This window comes from Staurois parvus, unplaced genomic scaffold, assembly GCF_062004578.1.
Source record: "Staurois parvus isolate SC_StPar_1 unplaced genomic scaffold, SC_StPar_1.0 ptg000354l, whole genome shotgun sequence".
NCBI classification, from domain to species: Eukaryota; Metazoa; Chordata; class Amphibia; order Anura; family Ranidae; genus Staurois; species Staurois parvus.
In genome coordinates this window covers 4,229,318-4,252,015 of record NW_028318150.1, presented here as the reverse complement: position 1 = coordinate 4,252,015, position 22,698 = coordinate 4,229,318, and the positions used below count along the sequence as shown (strand labels likewise).

Genomic DNA, 22,698 nt, shown 5'->3' with positions numbered 1-22,698 from the left:
CTAAAGCAGCTACTGTATGTTTCTACAATAATTTTGCAAATGTTGTCATCTCGTTACACCCCATTTCCAGAACAGTGGTTAAATCTAGGAAAAAGAGAAGACTTGTTCTCTCCTGAGAGTGGGAGGAAGATGTAATGAGATCTGCCCTTAGTCTTTGTAATTTGTCTCTCAGATGTAGCATGATGTTTAGTAAGAACTCCACAAAACACTAATTTCCGTAGCAAATATGCAACGTGAAAAGCTTATTTTTCTGTATCTGCTCTTTTGAATGCTCTACTTGGAGAAAGTAGTGAGTAGGCGAAACTGTAATCAGTGCTGCCAGCATTCCCCTTCCTTTGTTAAAGTTAACCGCTTGTTTCAGAAACTTTTATATTCTATAAAAACTGAAAAAAATGTGTGATAATGTTCCAGGTTCTGAGATATGTTATTTGGTTCTCCAATGCAGGACAGCAGCTTCCTTCACCAACCATGATGTAGTAAAAGAAGCAGAGCTGGGTGGGAAGAGAGCAGGCCTTCATATCAGTACAATATAGTCGCTGGTTGTCTACCATACACAGCAGCACTAGATTCTGAGTGCATCAGTTTTAGTAAATCTCCCCCAAAGTGTCATACAGCATTTGGAAGTTTGGGTACAGTCATATATTAGGTTGATTGTGTGAGTAGAAGAATGGGTATCTTCTCTTCTTAGAACAAAAGTAAACCTAAAATTTTAAGGGTTAAGGCAAACTACTGCAAATAATGCATAGAGTGGGGCAAAAAAGTATTTAGTCAGCCACCAATTGTGCAAGTTCTCCCACTTAAAAAGATGAGAGAGGCCTGTAATTGGCATCATAGGTAGACCTCAACTATGAGAGACAAAATGAGAAAAAAAATCCAGGCAATCACATTGGCTGATTTGGAAAGAATTTATTTGCAAATTATGGTGGAAAATATGTATTTGGTCACCTACAAACAAGCAAGATTTCTGGCTCTCACAGACCTGTACCTTCTTCTTTAAGAGGTTCCTCTGTCCTGCACTCATTACCTGTATCAATGGCACCTGTTTGAACTTGTTATCAGTATAAGACACCTGTCCACAACCTCAAACAGTCACACTCCAAACTCCACTATGGTGAAGACCAAAGAGCTGTCAAAGGACACCAGAAACAAAATTGTAGACCTGCACCAGGCTGGAAAGACTGAATCTGCAATAGGCAAGCAGCTTGGTGTGAACAAATCAACTGTGGGAGCAATAATTAGAAAATGGAAGACATACAAGACCACTGATAATCTCCCTCGATCTGGGGCTCCACACAAGATCTCATCCTGTGGGGTCAAAATGATCACAAGAACAGTGAGCAAAAATCCCAGGACCACACGGGGGGACCTAGTGAATGACCTGCAGAGAGCTGGGACCAACGTAACAAAGGCTACCATCAGTAACACACTTCGCCGCCAGGGACTCAGATCCTGCAGTGCCAGATATGTTCCCCCTGCTTAAGCCAGTACATGTCCGGGCCCGTCTGAAGGTTGCTAGAGAGCATTTGGATATTGACCAAATACTTATTTTCCACCATAATTTGCAAATAAATTCTTTCCAAATCAGCCAATGTGATTGTCTGGATTTTTTTTCTCATTTTGTCTCTCATAGTTGAGGTCTACCTATGATGCCAATTACAGGCCTCTCTCATCTTTTTAAGTGGGAGAACGTGCACAATTGGTGGCTGACTAAATACTTTTTGCCCCACTGTAAGTGTAGGAATTCCACTCATGCTGCATAAAACATGTATGTAGCATCCTTAGCCCATACTGTGTGTGGTACACTAAGTTCTAGGTATTCATATTGTGTGTGGTACACTAAGTTCTAGGTATTCATATTGTGTGTGCTACACTAAGTTCTAGGTATTCATATTGTGTGTGGTACACTAAGCTCTAGGTATTCATATTGTGTGTGGTACACTAAGTTCTAGGTATTCATATTGTGTGTGGTACACTAAGCTCTAGGTATTCATATTGTGTGTGGTACACTAAGCCCTAGGCTTTCATGCTGTGTGTATAGTACACTAAGCTCTTAGTAACCATGCTGTGTTCACCATGTTTATCTTTTAGAAATAAGTGCAGCATTCTTAGCCTTTAGTAAACATATTGTGTGTGGTATGCTTAGCCATTAGTAATGTTGTGTGTTGTATCTCTAGCCCTTAGTTACTGTGTTGCTTGTTGAATCCTTAGCTCTACGTAACCATGCTGTGTATGCTATTCTTACCCTCCAATAACCAGACTATATGTGGTATCTCTAGTCCTTCACTAACCATGCTGTATATGGTATTCTGAACCCTTCATTAACCATACTATATGTGGTATCCAGAGGTCTTCAGTAACTATGATAGATGTGGTATCCAGAGCCCTCCAGTAACCATGTTGCCTATGGTATCCCGAACCCTTTAGTAACCATGCTAGATGTGGTATCTAGAGCCCTTCAGTAGCCATGCTAGATGTGGTTTTTAGAGCCCTTCAGTAACCATGTCGTGTATGGTATCCTTAACCCTTCTGTATCCATGCAAGATATGGTATCCAGAGCCCTCCAGTAATCATACTATATGTGGTATCCTGAACCCTTCAGTAAACATGTGTATGGCATCCTGAGCCCTTCAGTAAGCATGCTAGATGTGGCATCCAGAGCCCTTTATTAACCATGCTAGATGTGGTATGTAGAGCCCTTCAGTAGCCATGCTAGATGTGGTATCCAGAGCCCTTCAGTAGAAATGCTAAATGTGGTATCCAGAGCCCTTCAGTAACCATGCTAGATGTGCTATCTAGAACCCTTCAGTAACCATGATAGATGTGGTATCTAGAGCCTTTCAGTAACCATGCTAGATGTAGTATCATGTGCCCTTCAGTAAACATGTTATGTGTGGCAGCCTGAACCCATCAGTAACTATGATAGATGTGGTATCCTGAGCTTTTTAGTAAGCATGCGGTGTATGCTATCCTGAGTCCCTCAATAAACATACTAGATGGGTATTCTTAGCCTTTCATTAACCGTGATGTATATGGTATCTAGAGCCCTTCAGTAACCATGCTAGGTGTGGTATCCAAAGCCGTTCAGTAACCATGTTATGTATGGCATCCTGAGCCCTTCAGTATCCATGCTATATATGGTATCCAGAGCCTTTCAGTAACCATGCTAGATGTAGTATCATGTGCCCTTCAGTAAACATGTTATGTGTGGCAGCCTGAACCCATCAGTAACTATGATAGATGTGGTATCCTGAGCTTTTTAGTAAGCATGCGGTGTATGCTATCCTGAGCCCCTCAATAAACATACTAGATGGGTATCCTTAGCCTTTCATTAACCGTGATGTATATGGTATCTAGAGCCCTTCAGTAACCATGCTAGGTGTGGTATCCAGAGCCGTTCAGTAACCATGTTATGTATGGCATCCTGAGCCCTTCAGTATCCATGCTATATATGGTATCCAGAGCCCTTCATTAACCATTCTGCATGTGGTATCCTGAGCCCTTCAGTAAACATATTGTGCTTGGCATCCTGAGCCCTTCAGTAACCATGCTGAGTATGGAAACCTGAGTCTTTAATATCTATGCTATTCGTGATACCCTGAGCCGTACTAGCCTGCTGTTTATATTTTCTGATTTGACATGTGGATTTCACTGAAGATAACCTTTTTTTATCATATTCTCAGCTTTGAATTTCCCAGGTTTGTGACAGGGTTATGCAAAAACAAAACAAAGGGAAAAAAAGTAAGCAGTCTTACGGAAATATTTATTAATGCAACAGTTATAATAAACACCCTTTATAATATCAGTAACATGTCAGCACTCACTTCTGCAAACGTTTGGAAAATATGTTAATTTGTGGCAGATAAGTCATAAGACATTGAAGACCCATCGTTTTCAGTGATGTCATACCGAACACTACTATATGCAAAATTTATATTACTAAATACGGCACTATCCAAGTAAACAAATGAAACGAATGCAGCCATTACGTTTTGCAACCGTAATATATTACAGAAGCTGCAATATATTACTTTTTTGTTTTATTGGTTTAATACTGCTTTAAATCCATTTTTATCAGTTTACTTTTCATTTCTTACAAAATAAATTGACCAAAATTCAAGTACTTGTACTTCTTGTACAATGCAGATTAATGCATTGCACAGTCTTATGTGCTGCTCCATGGCGTGTTGACAGCAAAAAATATCCTTAGCCTACAAAGCCAAGTATATTTTAGGGTGAAAGTAAAAGTGGCCCATCTTTATCTTTCAAGTGAAATGAATGTATTCAGTCTTCAAGGTAGAAATTTGCTAAATGTCATAGAGGAAATGACTTTAGTATTGTTAAGTAAATGGTTCAATTAGTGACAAAAACGAGATGAATGTGTGCATCTAAGGCACAGAGGACCTTTATAAAATGCACCTCCACACTGAAAGAGCTCTTAAGATGTTTTTTTTTAGAGTGTATTTGACTTGAATAAAAAACATCCCCTCTTGTCGGTGTCAGATGACTGTATTTCCTAGGTTCAACAAAAAACAACTGGTAAAATTTACTTTAGGATAGTGAATCTTCAGTATTTTTAAGTTTAAAGGGAACCATTGGAACTTATTCCTGATTAGTAATGTTCCTCTGCACGTATATTAGTTTATTAAACTTCTTATACTGTAATATGGACCAATGTAAAGGGTTAGTTCATCTTTACCAAAAAACTGCCTATGCAGATAAGGGGTGTCTGTAGATGAAAACAAGCTGTGCAGCTTTGCCTAAAACGAATGCCCATGATAATAGGTGTAGGCCATTTACGTTCCTCATGAAGCCTGCCCTGAAAACTCCCTGGACATTGCTAGGATATTGCTAAGCGAGGCCCAGCTATTACTGTTCACCATTACAGAAGCAAACTCTTTTTCTGATTCAAACCCCCTTACATTCACTTTCTTCTCCGTGAGTCAGTAGCTTTCAGCTCAAAGTTTGAGAGCTCGCTCCTGTGATGGTGTAGGTGAACAGTAACAGCTGGGTCTCTCTTAGCAACGTCCTTCATGCAGTACATAAATGGTTTACACCTATAGTAAGGGCAATATTCAACTTTATTCAAAGCTGCACTGTTCGTTTTTACATACAGATTCCCCACATGGAAGGAAAATATATTTGAAATATATTTAAAAAATATTCTTCCCAAATATATTGACATATATTTGAAATGCTACAGATTTGGCCATATTCAATATATTCCAATATATATTATATATATATATATATATATATATATATAATTTTATATATTACAAAATATCATTAAAAATATATATTTTTTAAATATATTTTTCAGATTTTTTTTTACATATAAAAAAGTCATTTTAACATATATTTTTACATATATTTGTAAATGCATTCCAAAAATGTAGATTTGTATTTTTAAAGACATACAGTATATTTGAAATGTATTTTTAAAAATATTTTTCATATATTTTGTAATAGAAACGCATTTCAACCTGCAGTATATATATATACAGTTGCAAGAAAAAGTATGTGAACCCCTCGGGATTATGTAGAGTTTTTGTCAGGGCTCCCAGGTATGACCAGAGATGTGTGACTGAAGCAGGGAAACGCAGACCTCAGATATGTTATAAACAATGTAATTTATAAATACACTAACAATACAAACATAAACGCAGTGCAATACTAAACATAATACAGTGCAAACAAACCCAACCAACCACCCACAGATAACAGTACAAACAAGCAAGCGTCGTCAGGCAGGCCGAGTCAATATCAATTGGGCAGGTAGGTACAGGGGGAGCAAGCGGAGAATGGTCGGGGTCACAGGCCAGGTTCAGCAGGTAGCAAGCAGCGTAGTACAGAGGGTCAGGCAGAGGGATGGTCAGGGTCACAAGCCAGGGATCAGAACAGGTAGCAAAGGAACAGAAACAGGATGCAGGACAGATACAGGGCCCAGGACAAACACAACACCAAGGCAGAGTCTGCAAGTCTGGCCATCCCTTAAATACACCAGTATCATCAGTTCCAGGTGTTAGCTGGCTGAAAGGTTGAGTCTCTGATTGCTGGGAGCACCCGCTGGCCAGCCCTGGTACTGCAGATTAAAAGGCAGGTGAGTCCCACCATTGCTGGCCAGTCCATTCCTGACAGTTTTGCATGAATTGGGCATAAAATGTGCTCTGAACGTCATCTAAGTCACAACAATAGAAGAACACAGTCTGCTGAACATAATACTACACAGACATTAGATGTTGCCATGGTTTAATTGCACATAACATGTAAACATTCACAGTGCAGGGAGGAAAAAGTATGTGAACCTTTGCACTTAATAACTGGTTGACCCTCCTTTGGCAGCAATAACCTCAACCAAACGTTTCCTGTAGTTGCAGATCAGACCTGCACAACGATCTGGAGTCATTTTGGACCACTCCTCTTCACAAAACTGTTTCAGTGTAGCAATATTCTTGGGATGTCTGGTGTGAATCGCTCTCTTAAGGTCATGCCACAGCATTTCAATGGGGTTGAGGTCAGGACTCTGACTGGGCCACTCCAGAAGGCAAATTCTGTGCTGTTGCAGCCATTGTTTTGTTGAATTACTTGTATGCTTTGGGTCATTGTCCTGTTGCATCACCCATCCTCTGCAGAGCTTCAGTTGGCGGACAGATGGTCATACGTTTTCCTGCAAAATGTCTTGATAAACTCTGGAATTCATTTTCCCATCAATGACAACAATCCATCCAGGCCCTGAGGCAGCAAAGCAGCCCCAAACCATGATGCTCCCTCCGCCATGTTTCACAGTGGGGATGAGGTTTTGATGTTGGTGTGCTGTGCCTTTTTTTCTCCACACATAGTGTTGTGTGTTCTTCCCAAACAACTCAATCTTGGTTTCATCTGTCCACAGTATATTTTGCCAGTAGTACTGTGGAACATCCAGGTGCTCTTTTGCAAACTTCAAACGTGCTGCAATATTCTTTTTGGACAGCAATGGCTTCCTCAGTGGTGTCCTCCCATGTACTCCATTCTTGTTTAATGTTTTCCTTATTGTAGATGTGTCAACAAAAATGTTAGCATGTGCCAGAGATTTCTGTAGGTCTTTAGCTGACACTCTGGGATTCTTCTTTACCTCATGCAGCATTCTGCGCTGTGCTCTTGCAGTCATTTTTACAGGACGACCACGCCTAGGGAGAGTAGCAACAGTGCTAAACTTTCTCCATTTGTAGACAGTCTGTCTTACCATGGACACATGAACATCAAGGCTTTAGGAAATACTTTTGTAACCCTTTCCAGCTTCATGCAAGTCAACAATTCTTGATCGTAGGTCTTCTGAGAGCTCTTTTCTGCGAGGCATGGTTCACATCAGACAGTGCTTCTTGAAACCAGTAAACCCAAAACAGGTGTGTGTTTTTTAAGGGCAGGACAGCTGTCAGCAACACATCCAATATCATCACACTGATTGGAGTCAAGGTTGGCTCACTCCTGGCTCCAATTAGCTCTGGGAGAAGTCATTAAGCTAGGGCCTCACATACTTTTTCCTCCCTGCACTGTGAATGTTTACATGTTATGTGCAATTAAACCATGGCAACATCTAATGTTTGTGTAGCATTATGTTCAGCAGACTGTGTTCTTCTATTCTTGTGACTTAGATGACGTTCATAGCACATTTTATGCCCAATTCATGCAAAACTCCACGTAATCCCAAGGGGTTCACATACTTTTTCTTGCAACTGTATATATATATATATATATATATACACACACTGAAATGCATTTTTGTATATTTGACATTTATTTTTAAAAATATTTTTCACATATTTTGTAATAAAAACGCATTTCAACATGCAATATATATATATCCCTTTAGATTGTAAGCTCCACGAGCAGGGCCCTCCTATTCCTTCTGTACTGAAATGTATTGTAATTGTACTGTCTCCCTTATATTGTAAAGCGCTGCGCAAACTGTTGGCGCTATATACATCCTGCATAATAATAATAATATTAATTATATATATATATATATATATATATATTTTTTTTTTTAAATATAGTTTGAAATATCTTGAATACAGCCAAAATTGTAGCATTTCAAATATTTGTCAATATATTTGGGAAGAGTATTTTAAAAATATATTTCAAATATATTTTTCTTCCATATGGGTCCCCTTATCTGCATAGGCAGTTTTTTGGTAAATGTGAACTAACCCAACCCTTTAAACACAATATCCTTTAGAATAGATCATTATGGTCATATGCATCTTGAATTTTGACCAATAAACTGGAGAGACAAATAGAAAATCACTCACTACTAAACAGCATAGATGGGGGACTCTCCATTGGATTCAGGCACCTATGGCTTCTAATGTTCCTTGCACTGCCAAACAATGACTGCATCTGATGGGAAATGTTAATATTGTCCCAAGGTGCCTTTTTTTCCCACTGTAAAAAAGTACAGTAGGCCTTTGATAATAATTCTTTACATTTCTTTACTGTAATAAGTTGATCCATGTTACATTGATGTCAGTCATGTTGCTGCATAAACTGAAATGATTGCTACTGTTTCATAATTGTAGACATTGCAATATTTGAATATCACCTGCTACACAGGCTATTGGGCTTACAATTAGCTGTGACAGTTGCGCGGTAACTACAACTGCTAACGAATAAAGGTGGTTCCGTGTGTCCTATGCAGCACTTTACTTCTACCAGCACTATGCATACAGTAGCTGGTGAGGTTCACTGTAAGTCCTACACTGTGTCCACCTAAACCTTAATAAAAATAACAGTATCATGCTATTAAAATGTTCTTTCATTGAAATGTTGTGTTTCCATATACATAATACGACAACATTCAACAATAACAGTTGACAACTTTCTCTTCTAGGGGAGCAACCTCTGTTGTATACAGATGCAGGCAAAAAGGAACCCAAAAGCCTTATGCTGTCAAAATGTTGAAGAAAACTGTAAGTTGACAATTTCTTTATATGGATGAATACTCTAAAATATTTTATAAAATGAATGAAGTACACTCTTAAATATTTTTTTGTGTTGTACATATACTAACCACTCTTAATTTTCACAAATATAACATTACCCTTGCGAGCAGGGGTGTTGCTAGACCGTGACACCGAGGGCACATGCCCTGCTTTTACTTAGTGCCCCAGGTCTCCTTTGCAGTAATTGTTGTTGTCAGCCCAAGAATGATCCTCTAGACAAATCAATCAATCTTTGCTGACCTGTGCTTTTACACACTTTTAGGAGTCAATTTATAAATGTTTCATCAGAAGATTCACATAACTTTCACCAAGGAGTAACACAATTTTCAAACTGAATCCAAAAATCCAAAAAGTTGTGTGAAAAATAGGCCCCTTATTCCTTTAAGCAGTTATAACACATTTAATTTTTTATCAGTCCCGTCATCAAATTTATGAAATAGCTGTTAGGGATGTGTCACACCTATTCAATTTTTCAGTAAAAAAAATAATATTAAACCTGAGGATTTTTTTAACCAATAAATGGCATTCCGAAGTAGCTGCTTACCTCTGCTGCAGATTATAAGATCTGATGAAAGCTATGGCTTTGCACAGAACTTTTTTGGCTACACATCCATGTCAACAAGAGGTCAGGGAACTTTCGGCAGTGCATGAGGAAATAGATTGAAAAAAAGACAGGCAGATGTAACAACATTTCACTTTCATTTAATTTTTATTAAAGTATTTCAAAATACAGATCATAACACGAGGGAAAGTTAGATATGAGCAATGCAATTATGAGTACTACAATTAACTTGTGAGATCTTTGTTAGTGAATATGGTGGGAAGCCAGTGTTTTATTTACAGGAAGCGTAAATGTTCAGAAGATGGAACATTCATTTTATCTCTAATTTCCACCCATATATAAGCAGTGCGACCATTATGGGCTGAGTGGGCGTATTGCAAGTTCCCAAAAGTAGCAGGAGAGGTAAATGCTGAAATATTAGGTGATGTCCCATATATCGAGTATGCTGCATTACTTATGGACTTATGGAAGCTGGTCTGGACTTAGATAGGATCCAGGGAAGTGAGCAAGGGGAAACAGGGAGGCAACAGAACATCTCCAGACAAACCCATAAAGGGGCCTGTTGCACAGCTTACAAGAAGATTAATGGGCTGATTTGTGCGACTGTGAAGTATTTAACAAAGTTGGGGCCTCCAAGTCCACCCTGTCTCTTGTGCATAAACATTGTGTATTTTGAGATCAGTGTTCTTTGTTTTTTTTTGTTTTTTTTTGCGGACCAAATAAATCGTAAAACATGGTCCTGGAAAGATTTCAGTGCGCGTGATGGAACTGGGATTGAGTACGGAACAGGCAAGGGAGCTTTGGTAGAACTGTCATTTTGATGGTGCGGATTTTCCCTATCCATGAAAGGTGGTATCGAGTCCAGAAGCAGATCAGAGCTGCTGCATCCAAATTGACATCAATGGGACTGCTTGCACAGGAATGCACAAAACACCTGTGCAAACTTGTGCATGTAAACACAGCTCACCATGGGTGTACAGTTATGCACGCTGTGTGTGAATGACACCTTACACATGAGGGTGCTACTTGGTCTTAGCTGGAGGTGGAACCTAAACATAGTTTTCAAGTGATTTGCGGTTGCTGCTTATGGATATTTATCATGTGGAATATCATTTATTTGACAGCAGCCTATATTTTGTTACTTCTGTCAATTCTGATGTTTTTATAAATACTTTATTCACTATATGATTGTATGTGAGCAATCAGGGTTGTTTCCGCCCACAGTTGGCGGTTTCTTTTATATTGAGTTCTGTGTCTTTTGTAACTTAGCTATAATTAAGGCCCTCTGAGGCAGAAACAAATTAGCAAATTGCTTTTTATGCTGTTACAATAAAGGAAACATTTGGAGGATTATTCTTTGTTGGATATTTGCTTTGCATGCAAAGCAAAGGGTTCTCTTAACTGTCAACCCCTCAGCTGCTTACATTTACCTTCTATTCGCACCTCTGCCTCTTTATTCACCCATAGACTGAAGAGAAGAAACTCTGCATAAGCTCCAACTCTGTCTGGTCAGAACCTACACCAAGGACTCCCCCGCCATCCCATGTAATGGTGCTGGTGACAGATCTCTTAGGCACTCTGCACAGTCAGTTAGGAAGAAAGGGAGCACGTGTACTATGTACCCAGAGGAACGGGGGATTTTATTGCTGTCTATGTCCCCACTGTTGCTGCATAGATTTATCTTCTCTTTCTGTCCACTGGGACTAGTTGTGGTGAAAATACAAAACTCTTAAGTTTCACTAGAATGGGAATAAAGGGTAAATCTTCAAATGGGAGCACTTGTTTCAGTGACAACTCTCTGTCTGAGGAAATTTACCTAATTTTGTAAACATTTCCTTTTCCTTCCTGTTGTGCTACCAGAATAGGAATTGAAGGGAAATCTCACTAATTGGACACAGACAGAAAGCGAGGGACACTGTGACCAATGGGGTCACAGACAGATAAAAAAAAACCTGACAAAAATGTAAATTTACTGATGGTACCTAATATTAGAAAAAAAATATCTGGAGTTAGACTTTAACCATTTTGTGTTTTTTAAAGATTCTTTTAACATAATATGATTTCCAGTTATCCAATTTATCTTCCTTAGGTATTCAACCTGAACAATTTCTATGGCTCTTTGTTTCATGCCAATTTTCCAGCACTGTTAATTGCATTTAAATGTTCTGCTGAACTTAAAAGTGTTTTTGTTTTACAGGGGGCACTGATTTTCCTTTATGCTTATCAATCTTGAGATTTTTTTGGTTTGATTGTTGGTTAAATGCTTTTCTTTGAAAGAGTTGTCTGCCATAAAACCTTTGAACTACATTATGTGATTATGAACAGCATCTAAAGCTTTACTAGGTTATAGAAATTGGTCTGTATATATCTGTAAATCAAATAAATTACATAGGAGCAGCTTGTCTCTGTTTAGATTGCCTTTATTATCTCAACTACTGAAAAACTGAAGATCTGTTCTGGTTCTAAGGCTGCAAAATAATGGCATGAAATGCAAAACGAAAAGCAGCTGGAGGCGTGATGGTAATAGAAACGCTAAACATTGTACCTTAGGAAAAATTGTACTTTTGTTCTCAAATCATTCTTGCTTGCTCTGGTTTGTAAGCTGTCCAGTGCAATTGTAATTCTGATCTCACAGCAAGCTGGAAACAGCATGAGGACTGTATTATTCACCTCCTTGGGCTGCACTAATCAGGAACCACAACGGCTGTTTTCATTATAAAGGAAAGTATTCACCTATTTTCATTGAGATTGCTCATTTAACTAGACATTACCCTTTTTACAGTTTATTCAATTATATGGAAGCTTGTTTTTTTTTATATACCTGGAGTGAGATATTTTAAATATATGTGAAAATATTCAGAAGACATCACAGATGTCGAGCTTAACATATTATGTAACACATGCTTCATCATATTACTCAGTGTTATTCTTGGGAATTTTTAAAATCTTACGAGCCTGAGATTTAGTTTGGGGGAAGGAAAGGAGAGGTATGCACAGTGCACTGCAAAAACAAAAGTTGTGTACATGGTACACTGCTGAAATAAACATAATGCTGAAATGGAAGTGTGGTCAATATATTGATATTTCAAGGGACATGTTTTTATAGTGACAGGCCTTTAAGAGAGGTTTATCAACGTATTTCTGAAGAGTGGTACGCTAAACAAGCACCTGCTGTGTCCTGTTTTACTCTCAGAGCAGCCATTATACATCCCTGAAATAAAAGCATGGTTTTGACTAGCACTATGACACGTACAGACCAGAGGCAGTACAACATTCATTTGTGGCAATACTCATGTAGCCCATTGGAAACCCATAGACAGCCCAGTAGTAATGTTCAGGCAATTGAGCACTAGCAGCATACACAGACAACTCTGCCCACTCACCCAAGCTCCATTACCAGGTATCAGATTAAAAACCAGTGCAGGATCATAAGGAGCACCTCCTTCCTCCTCCAAACATGGATATCTTTCTGTTCCCGATTACCAAAGGAAGGAGAAGAGGGCACAAGTCTAGCCATGTCCCAGCTTCCTCCTCATATTGCTGGATCCATCCATTGCAGTCAGTGGTCACATGACACACTCATTATGTACTCCAGTCCTTGTTTAATGTAGTTATGTAAGAGCAAGGGAAGGTCCTGTAGCACTACCTCAAATGAGCCGTTTGGTACATTGGATTTTCTCTTCTTCTGCGTTGACTCTGAGAACAATCTCAGCCCCACTGGCATACCAGGTTAAGCAAGTGGATGAGGAAAGAACAAACAGAGGGCGCACAGGCCTTGTGCATTACCATAAAAAATGTTTAATAAGAAATAAAGTAATGCAGAATGCATGTAGCATTGATGAAACTACAAATTAACTAGTTCCAGTCTTTGGACGTACTGCAGATTGCCCAAAAACACTTCATCATTGTACACAGGACATGTGTAGCATGTCCAGTCTCTCTGCCCTGCTTCTGGGACTCCAGTATACAGTAATTGTCAGCTTTAATTAAGCAAAGCCGGGATCACTGTGTACTCAGAGAAGGTGTCAGCAACTTCATTGGCCAAAAAAGCAGTCTGAATCAGTGTTTATAAATAACACTTGCTCAGATGTGAATATAGAAAGGAACAATATAACATAGTGTTACTTTTGTATCTTTCTTTTCATTCATCTGCAGATCAAATAAATGAACTTTTTTAATAAAATGTTCTTCTGTTTAACCTCTTATTAATCCTTAGTGTACTCTGATCAGCCCTAATTAACTCCTTATTCTCCATCTCCCTTCAACTTTTATTTTCCTGATTAATTTTTTGTTTCTATTGCATTAACTATTAGTATTTAAAAAATTGTAAAAACACTTTATCTTATTTGTAAATAACTTTGTAATGCTTTGTACTAGAATCGTAATTTTAGTGTCATTTTAAACAGGAAAAGTTACAGAATAAAATGTGTACTTATTGCAAGATAATATAATAAAAAGAAATCTTTGTTTGTTTTTAAAAAGAATATATGTATTACCATGACAAAGTTATGGTAAACAGGTCCTTAGCAGAAAAGTAAAAATTGCTCTGGTCCATAGGGGGTGAACAGGTGTGAGAAGCAAAGTGACAAAAGTTCAACTTGGGCTGCATTTGTACTTAAGTGTTCCAGGGAACGTTGGCAGAAAAGCGCTAAAAATGTGGCTGAGTAAGAAACACATTTGCAGTGCAATTATTTCATAATGAAACCCCAAATGTGGGACAAAATGTGGAACACAAAACATGCTTGGCTTAGCCATAAAAAAAAAGGACATGAGCTATTTTGGCACATTTGTTGTGTGTGTGAATGGGCTGCCCTATACTATCACATGATAAATGCAACAAAAATGCGCTTAACAAAAAAGACGCATTGCATAGGTTTGAATGTGGCCTTTAATGGCAAAACCTTTTTTTTATATATTTAAATAGTGATAGAACATTATGTTAGGGATATTTGCTATCCCTGATTGTCTTGATCATGAATGTCACCAGGAATAAAAGTAGGGAGATCCTAAATCCAAAATTTCTAGTTGCCACCAGCATAGAGGGAAAATCTTACAATGGGACACTTGTTCCCATGACAGCTATCTAAGAGTGGATCTCCCTTACATTGGCAAGATATACCCTCACTTTAGTCTACAGTCTCTAGTCTCTGATTAGTCTACAGAACAAGTGAAGGGAAATCACTCTAATGAGACACAGATAGCAAATAAAACCAAACTTACAGCGGGTTTTAACCCCCCCCCCCTCAAAAAAAAGTTTTGTCTTTAGATATATTTGGATGAACATTGCGTGAATCTTAAATGAAAACATTGTTAAACACAGTAGACCCCTTTTATTAGTCTACTCATCTTTATCTTTTGCATTTTTACAGACATTCTGTTTTAGGTTGTAGACTTGGATGCTCAGATTGTTTGCTACTGTTGGAATAATGGGATTCTGTTTTATGTATTTTTAATGGGTATCACCAGTTGGCTGTCAAGTAGTTATCACTGTCACTGATTCACTGATTATAGGAGTTTTTGCTTACATCTTTCTTTATTCCTTTAGGTAGACAAGAAAATAGTACGAACAGAAATCGGTGTACTGTTACGCCTTTCACATCCAAATATTGTAAGTGTTTTTTATTAATAACAAGAAATGCTATAAAACAATTTTGACAGTCTTGTTCAGTGCAGGGGAAGTTGTTTTTAATATATAACAGGGCACAGTTTTGCCTTTAACTATTGATGTGTGTATATAGCCTTAGATGGCCACAGATAGCAATCTGATTTTGCTGTCTCTGTACCATCACCTTTAGGTCAACCAACAACAACAGCACAAACAGATTGTAAAGTGTCCCCGGGTTTTTATAGGTTTTATGGTAAATTAGATGTACCAAGTGCTTTAGGACTTTATTCAGCCACAAATGAGTGTTTGTAGTTTAAACGTGAATTCCAAACAAACAGGTAAATATATAGATTAACTATAGATTAACCACTTGCCCTCCAGAGGATTTAACCCCCTTCCTGACCAGGCCATTTTTTTGTGATACAGCGCTGCGTTACTTTAACTGACAATTACGCAATCATGCAATGCTGTACCAAATGAAATTTATAGTCCTTTTTTCCCACAAATAGAGCTTTCTTTTGGTGGTATTTGATCATCTGTGCACTATAAACAAAAAAAGAATGGCAATTTTGAAAAAAAATATATATATATTTTTGACTTTTTGCTATACAACACATCCAGTAAAAAATGTAAAAAAATGAAATTTCTTCATACATTTAGGCCAAACTGTATTCTGCTACATGTCTTTGCTAAAAAAAAATCCCAATACGTGTAAATTAATTGGTTTACGTGAATGTTATAGCATCTACAAATGGAGGTATATATAGTGGAATTTTTACTTTTTTTATAATAGTAATGGCGGCGATCTGTGACTTATAGCATGACTGCGGCGAGCATTCTGACACTGGGTGGGAACTGACTAACTGCCATTGACATCCCAATGACACTAATACAGTGATCAGTGCTAATAAAAAACACTGACACTGTACTAATGACACGGGGCAGGAAGGGGTTAACATCTGGGGCGATCAAAGGGTTAAATGTGTGCTGTTTTACATAATGTGCTGTGTGTGTTTTACTATGGAAATATGCTGCTGGGTATCTCTCTGCTATACATGTTCTTGCTTGCAGGAGAGAGACTTGCGTTGTTTACACACAGGTCTCTCCCTTGTCAGTGTTACTTGGCGATCGACGGGTGCTGGCTGGGAATCTCCGACCGGGACCCGGTGATTGATCCGTAGCCGCCAGTGGTGGGGCACATGCCCCCCCCACCCAGAAATGCAAATCACATATATATACATGACTTTGCGCAGCCCTGCCGCCCTATAGCAGTATTTCTGCTATAGGGCAGGGGGAAAGATGTTAAATACATATAAGGAGCTGTTTTACCTGCAGGATAATCTGTATTTCTATCCTTCTAGCCCTGATATTTAACCAACTCTTCCAAACAGCACAGTCCTGTCTGACAGGGCAATAGCCTGATTTTTTTTCTCCTGGAGTAAAAGTGCTACTAAAACCACAACAATAAAATCAGTCTGTCTATGCAGCAAAGCATGCTTGTTATACTTACTGTGGAACTTAAGGGGTTAATCCTCTGCATTGTTTAAAATGTGTGTTTAATCCTGTCTTCTCTGACCCCCCCTTCTTCTACTGTCACCCAATCTATCTCCCGAAAGAACAGAGCCTTGGGGGCAAGCTGCACATGCTTAGTTTAGTATGTATTGCTAGAGAGTTTTTTTTCTTGGGAGAGTGCATGTGATCAGCACAGGGCTAATCAGCACTGTCCGGACAGAGGGTTAGGGGTCCTGCAGTCTCATAGGACAGTGAGAGGAGAATGAAAACTCCTTCAAACTGTAACCAGTGCTCTGTTGGACACTGATAGAAGTCACAAGACTGCTCTAACTGCTGATGAGAAAAGGTATTTAGCAGTTTACGTTTATTGCATTTCCATGCTCTGTGTACCGTGGGATATAATAAATGCAGGGTCCTGGGTTTAGAAACACTTTAAGTAACACTTGCAAATCTTGTGCTTCCCCAGTATGTGATAGTATGTGATTGAATAGTGAAAAAAAGCAGCACACTGATGAGCTCATCTCTCTGTCATCCTACTTTCTCTTCCTATCAGCATATTCTTATTAGCACATGAACTTTGCAGCACAGCTAACTGGCTCATTTTGCATCTTCTCCCTCCCTCAACCTGAGCTCTGCTGTACAGGGACTGCAAACAGCTGATACCAAATCAAATTCAGATACTTCTGATCAAAGATCACTGGGATTCAGCGTTTTTTTTTTTTTTGCTTTTTTTAAGGCATTAACTAGCAAGGCCTAACTAAATCATAAGGAAAACTCAGAAAAAATGTAATAAAGCAGATGTCACTGTAAAAATATAAACTTAGCCTAGCTTAAAAGTGGACAGTGGCAGTCAATGGAGCAGTGGACAGTCTCAGGTAGGCAGTGGACGGTATGTGGACAGGGTCAGTAGTACAGCGGATCGTGTCAGTAGGGCAGTGAACAGTGCCAGCGGAGCAGTGGACAGTGTCAGCAGGGCAGAGGTTGGTGTCAGTAGGGCAGAGGATGTTGTCCGTAGTTTTCTATGTTTATTATTTTATTTTGATGAAACAGAAAAAAATTGTGCGCTGCCAATGTGCTGAATAAATACTGAATAATAAGCTGCTGCAGACATGTGTTATGTGTGTAATCATAAAAAAACAAATAGCAGCACAACACTTTTATTTATTTAGTATTTTATTTTGTTATTATTTGTTTTACTTTTTAACAGCCCTGTTGGGGGGGCATTGTCTCACTCTTGAGACACAGTCCTCAGTTTCCATCTCTGCAGCTTCAACTGCACAGAATGAATGAACAGGAAGAGCTCTGAACAGTCTCATTGTTTATTCACAAACTGAAGCATAGTGAACACAGTTTACTAGGTTTCAGTTATGAATGAACACGGTGAGTGATCAGTACCAATCACTCACTGTGTTTATTCAGAAAAGAAATTACATATTTACAGGCCCCTTCCCCTTCTTTCCATCCTGAATGGATCCCCTGCAGCAGCCAGCAGGAGAGGAGAGCAAGGGAAGCCGGCAGTGGTGGGGGAAAAATGGGGACCAGGGGAGCACACAGGGGGCCCAAGGAGCAGAAGGAAGGGTAACCTGGACAGAGTGGGTGGCGGGGGAGGCATTTACTGGAACCAGTCACCTATATTTTCCTCCTGCAGCAGCTGAAAGCCAGTGGGAGAGTAGAAAAATGGGGGATCGGTTCCAGTAAATGCAGTATCTACTCCTTTCCAGGTTTTGGGAATTGACAAGAAAGGAACCCGATTTAGCCATCACCTGCCTGCAATTGTCAAGTAGATAGCAATAAACAGAGTCCTAAACTATAGTTATGTTAAAGTTGAACTCCAGCCAAACCTGTTTTTGACAGTGTGCGCAATGGATAAAACTTATAACTGGCTTATATTTGCAGTCTGTGTGCCCATTGAAGAGATTTATCATCACTTTCCTTGTAACAGGAAGTGAGGGAAAATAATTATATGGGGCAGATACTGCAACAAAATACTTATTGCTGACTATGGGGGTTATTTACTAAAACTTTAGAATGCAAAATCTGGAAGAACTCTGCCTAGAAACCAATCAGCTTCCAGATTTTATTGCCAAAGCTTAACTGTACAAGCTGAAGTTAGAAGCTGACTGGCTACCATGGACAGCTGCACCAGATTCTGAGTGCACCAGTTTTAGACAATACTCATGTCTTTCTGACAAACACTTTAATTTCTTGTCCTGCTTTCATAGGGACAGATAGAGAGGGTCATGAACGACAATCGACAACTTTACAGTATTAACTATTCCCAAGTCTATCCCAGATTATGCAAAAATAATTTGGGCTAGAGTTGGTTTTTAACAAACAAGAGTAATATATGAATATATAGATATATGAGTCTAAAATACAAAAGAAAAGAAAATCAATCAATATTTGAGAAAATATTGGCTTACTGACATCTGTTTAAACTGTCCCAAAAAAGAGCTGAAAGCGACAGTTTTAGAGACATTATATTATAGGCTATTGCACAGGCAAAGAATATGAGTGCTGTTTTGTTCTCTGCAAAGTATTGTACACTCCATTAATTACATAAATAGAATCAATAAATACATCTTAGCACCAATCAAGTCCACCAGTTCTATCCAGGGCTGAAAGAGCAGGGAAGTCCCTCAGCTGTCATTCACTATGAAAAAGAGTCTGTCCCTGGCCAGACATCTGCAGGGAAATGGTAGATGTGTACCTTTCAGTGGAGGAAGCTGTAATAAATGTCCACTCACTAGCTAATCAAATTCAGCTGGACTTGTTCTGTAATGCTGAAGGTCAGGAACTTTCCTCAACATTTACAGAGCTTGTCCAGTTATATATGACTTACTGCTACTAGCTATATCATGACCTGGATAAATGAAAACCTTCACAGACCTATCGGTATCTGTCTGTTGCTAGTATAATAGAAGATATGTCTTGTTTGGGGTAGTGGTTTTTTTAGATTATAGTGCACTTTAATATATATCTGAAGCCAAAACCTTTTTTGGTTTGAATAGGGTATGGAATGGATAGAATCTCATGTCCAAGCAATTCCTACTCCAGTGAACAGCTGAACAGTGTTGTTTCAAAGAGCAATAAGCATTAAATGAACTATAGTTCCATTGCACCAAATTTATATGTAAACCAGAGTTCCTTTCAAAAGTGGAAGCTCCATTTATTTGCCTCCTCCCACCCTCCACTGCCATATTTAGCATCTTTGGGGGGGGGGAAGGACCGTGCGGGTGAGAACATCACTGGACTCCGGGACAGGTAAGTGTGTATTGATTAAAAGTCAGCAGCTACAGTTTTTGTAGCTGCTAACACAAAAATGGCTGGAACTCTACTTTAAAGTAATTGTAAGACTTTACAGTTACAGGGGGGTTACAATAAAGCAGCTCCTCCTGTGGTTAAGCAAATTTATTCCACATTCACAGCTAGGCAAGGGGAACATTTTGCCCTCTAGGTCTTTTATCGGGGCTTATCATTCCTTGAAACAGACATACTACCCCCAATGCACACGTTCCTGCAAAGTAGCTGTAGGTGTTAAGAGGTGCTGCAGTGATGATCGGCTGAAACCGAAGGTAATCAGAGTAAGAGAATGTCACCAGCACACCATGGATCTCAGGAGCAGGTCCAAAGCTTTTGTTCAGCAATCACATCATTAAAACAAGCAACGACCCCTTCATCAGGCTATTGACGTCACATGCCTGATGAAGGGGGCCTTCGAGGCTCCGAAAAGTCGCTTCTGTTTTAATGATGTGATTGCTGAATAAAAGCTTTGGACATGCTCTTGATATCCATATTGTGCTGGTATCCTTCCTTAAAGACTTTTTTTATGGTTAGTGAATCACAGGAGCAGGGAAGAAAGGGGAGATATGTTAATAGCCACTTATAATGGGAATTATAATGGGGGAAAAAAATCTCAACAGCATTAGGTAGTGTGTTACCATCTGTCCATGTTTCATGAGAGCTCTTGCAGCATGCTTACTGATGGTGTTGAAATTTGCAGCCTGTAGACATATTTCCCTCTCAACACTTGTCAAGGGTCTGTTTTCTGCGTTTTCTGTCCTGTTTTAGAGGCCGTTGGCCTCTCACTGTTTGATAAGGACCTTTGTGCAGGGAGTCGCCTCTGTAGCTCCACCTTTCTGTTTCCCTGTGACTCCATGGGAGTGAATTTGGTGCTTACTGCTTCAGAGATTGCTGTTTGAACCCACATGAGATATTCCTCTCTCCACTCCCACCCACAAAATGGTGTTTTTTGTAGCTATCATCTAAGCTGGTGGTCTTATATTGCAAGGAACACTTTATGGTTTTGCATAGGGACAAGGTGATGTTGAAGCCAAGCACTTTCTTCTTGCCTGCTGTAGTTTCTACCTTTCACCTTAGCCAGGACTTTTGGCCTTATGTCTCTCTGGTTCCAGTTCACCAAAAGGAGATTTCTCTTCATTGTCTGGATGTGGTTCAGACTGTGGGAATCTATCTCTCAACCAATTAATCTTTTATAAAGACTGATTCTTCCTTTGTCATTCTGGAGGACCCCAAAAGGGTACACCAGCTATCATTCCACCATCTCGGGCTAGACAGAGGCAGACCATCATCATTATGGTGTCCAGGATTGGGTTCCACCCATTCCTATCAAGATCTGACCACCAGGTCTGTTAGTTATTCTTCAGGCATCAGGCACCTGTTACTCAGATATGTAAAACTACCACCTATTCTTCTGTTCACATATTCTGTAAGTTCTATCAGGTGGATGTTTTGGGCTTCTTCTGATGCCTGCTTCAGGCATAAGGTTCTTCAGTCCCCAGTTCTGTTTTGGTTTTCTTTTGCGCATGTTAGCTTTTGTCTACTATGTTGTCCACCCCTCAGTTGGACCACTTTTAAAAATCCTGAAGTGTAAAAGCTTCCTGTGTTTCTTAATGGAGGAGATATAAACTGGGAATTTGTACTCACTGTAAAATCCTTTTCTTGGCGTCCATTTAGGGACACAGGCCCAACCCCTCTATGTTTATGATTATGCTGTTAATATTGCTTTGCTACAAAACTGTAGCTTACTCGTAGTCGGTGTTGTTTGTCCTGGATAGTTTTTTTTTTTGCCAGCATTCAATACTCCTGTAGGCAGCAGTTTAACCCAAAGATTAAAAACTTCATATGTCCCTTACTGGACTCCAAGAAAAAAAAAGATTTTATGGTACATACAAAGATTGTATTGTAAAAGTTTCAACCTCTGTTAATACAACTGAATTTGTTTGCTACTCTCTTGCCTTTTAAAAGGTAAGAGCCATTTGTAGTGTGATATGGAAGAATGAGTGTCTGCTCTTTATCCAGTACTGCAGTCAGATTAGTTACTTTTGACATTGAGAAGTTTATTTATCAGATATTTTTCTAAAAATGTTCTTTTATTGTTAACTATCCCTTTCTTGAACAAGTTCTATCAATTTAAATACTTGGCTTTTAAGGCTTACATTTTGTGCAGATACATATCAGTGTGTGATACAATCATATCTCGTATTAATATTTAATATAATTCGCCTACAGATCAAATTGAAGGAGATTTTTGAAACCCCTACAGAAATCAGTCTTGTTCTTGAACTGGTGACAGGAGGAGAACTGTTTGACAGGTGAGGATTGAAATTGTAGAGCAGAATTTGATGGCTTTATATAATGGTGGTAAATGAAAATGCAAGGAAATGTCCACTTTATAGACATGTTAGGCTATACAATACAAGGAAATACATGTAATTACCATAAGACTGAGGCCCAGACACCTACGTTACCATCCTTATTCCTGTGTCCAAAAAGTCCACAGTCCACAGTACTTCCTGGCTGCTCTGGCTGTAGGTCTCGTAGACCCCAGTGCAGTGGTCCTGTCTCCACCCACTTTTTCAGTAAAAAGAAGAAAGGTGGTCACTCTCCAAGATGGCAAAAAGGAAACTTCTTTGTTCTATATTAGTAGTAAAAAGACAAAAACACAGCTGCACAAGACAGCCAGTTAATGAGTTGCACACATCAGTGCTTCTTCACAACAATTATGACAAAGCACAGAT

General features: G+C 39.0%; 1 protein-coding gene across 1 annotated transcript in view; it reads left to right on the top strand.

Moving 5' to 3' along the window:
• The window catches only part of CAMK4 (calcium/calmodulin dependent protein kinase IV), a 233,679-nt gene that overhangs the window by 105,359 nt on the left and 105,622 nt on the right, over positions 1-22,698 (top strand). Inside the window, exons 2-4 of the mRNA XM_089684741.1 lie at positions 8,867-8,945; positions 15,086-15,148; positions 22,190-22,272. Coding sequence (XP_089540867.1) covers positions 8,867-8,945; positions 15,086-15,148; positions 22,190-22,272 — 225 coding nt within the window. The remainder of the gene's footprint in view (positions 1-8,866; positions 8,946-15,085; positions 15,149-22,189; positions 22,273-22,698) is intronic.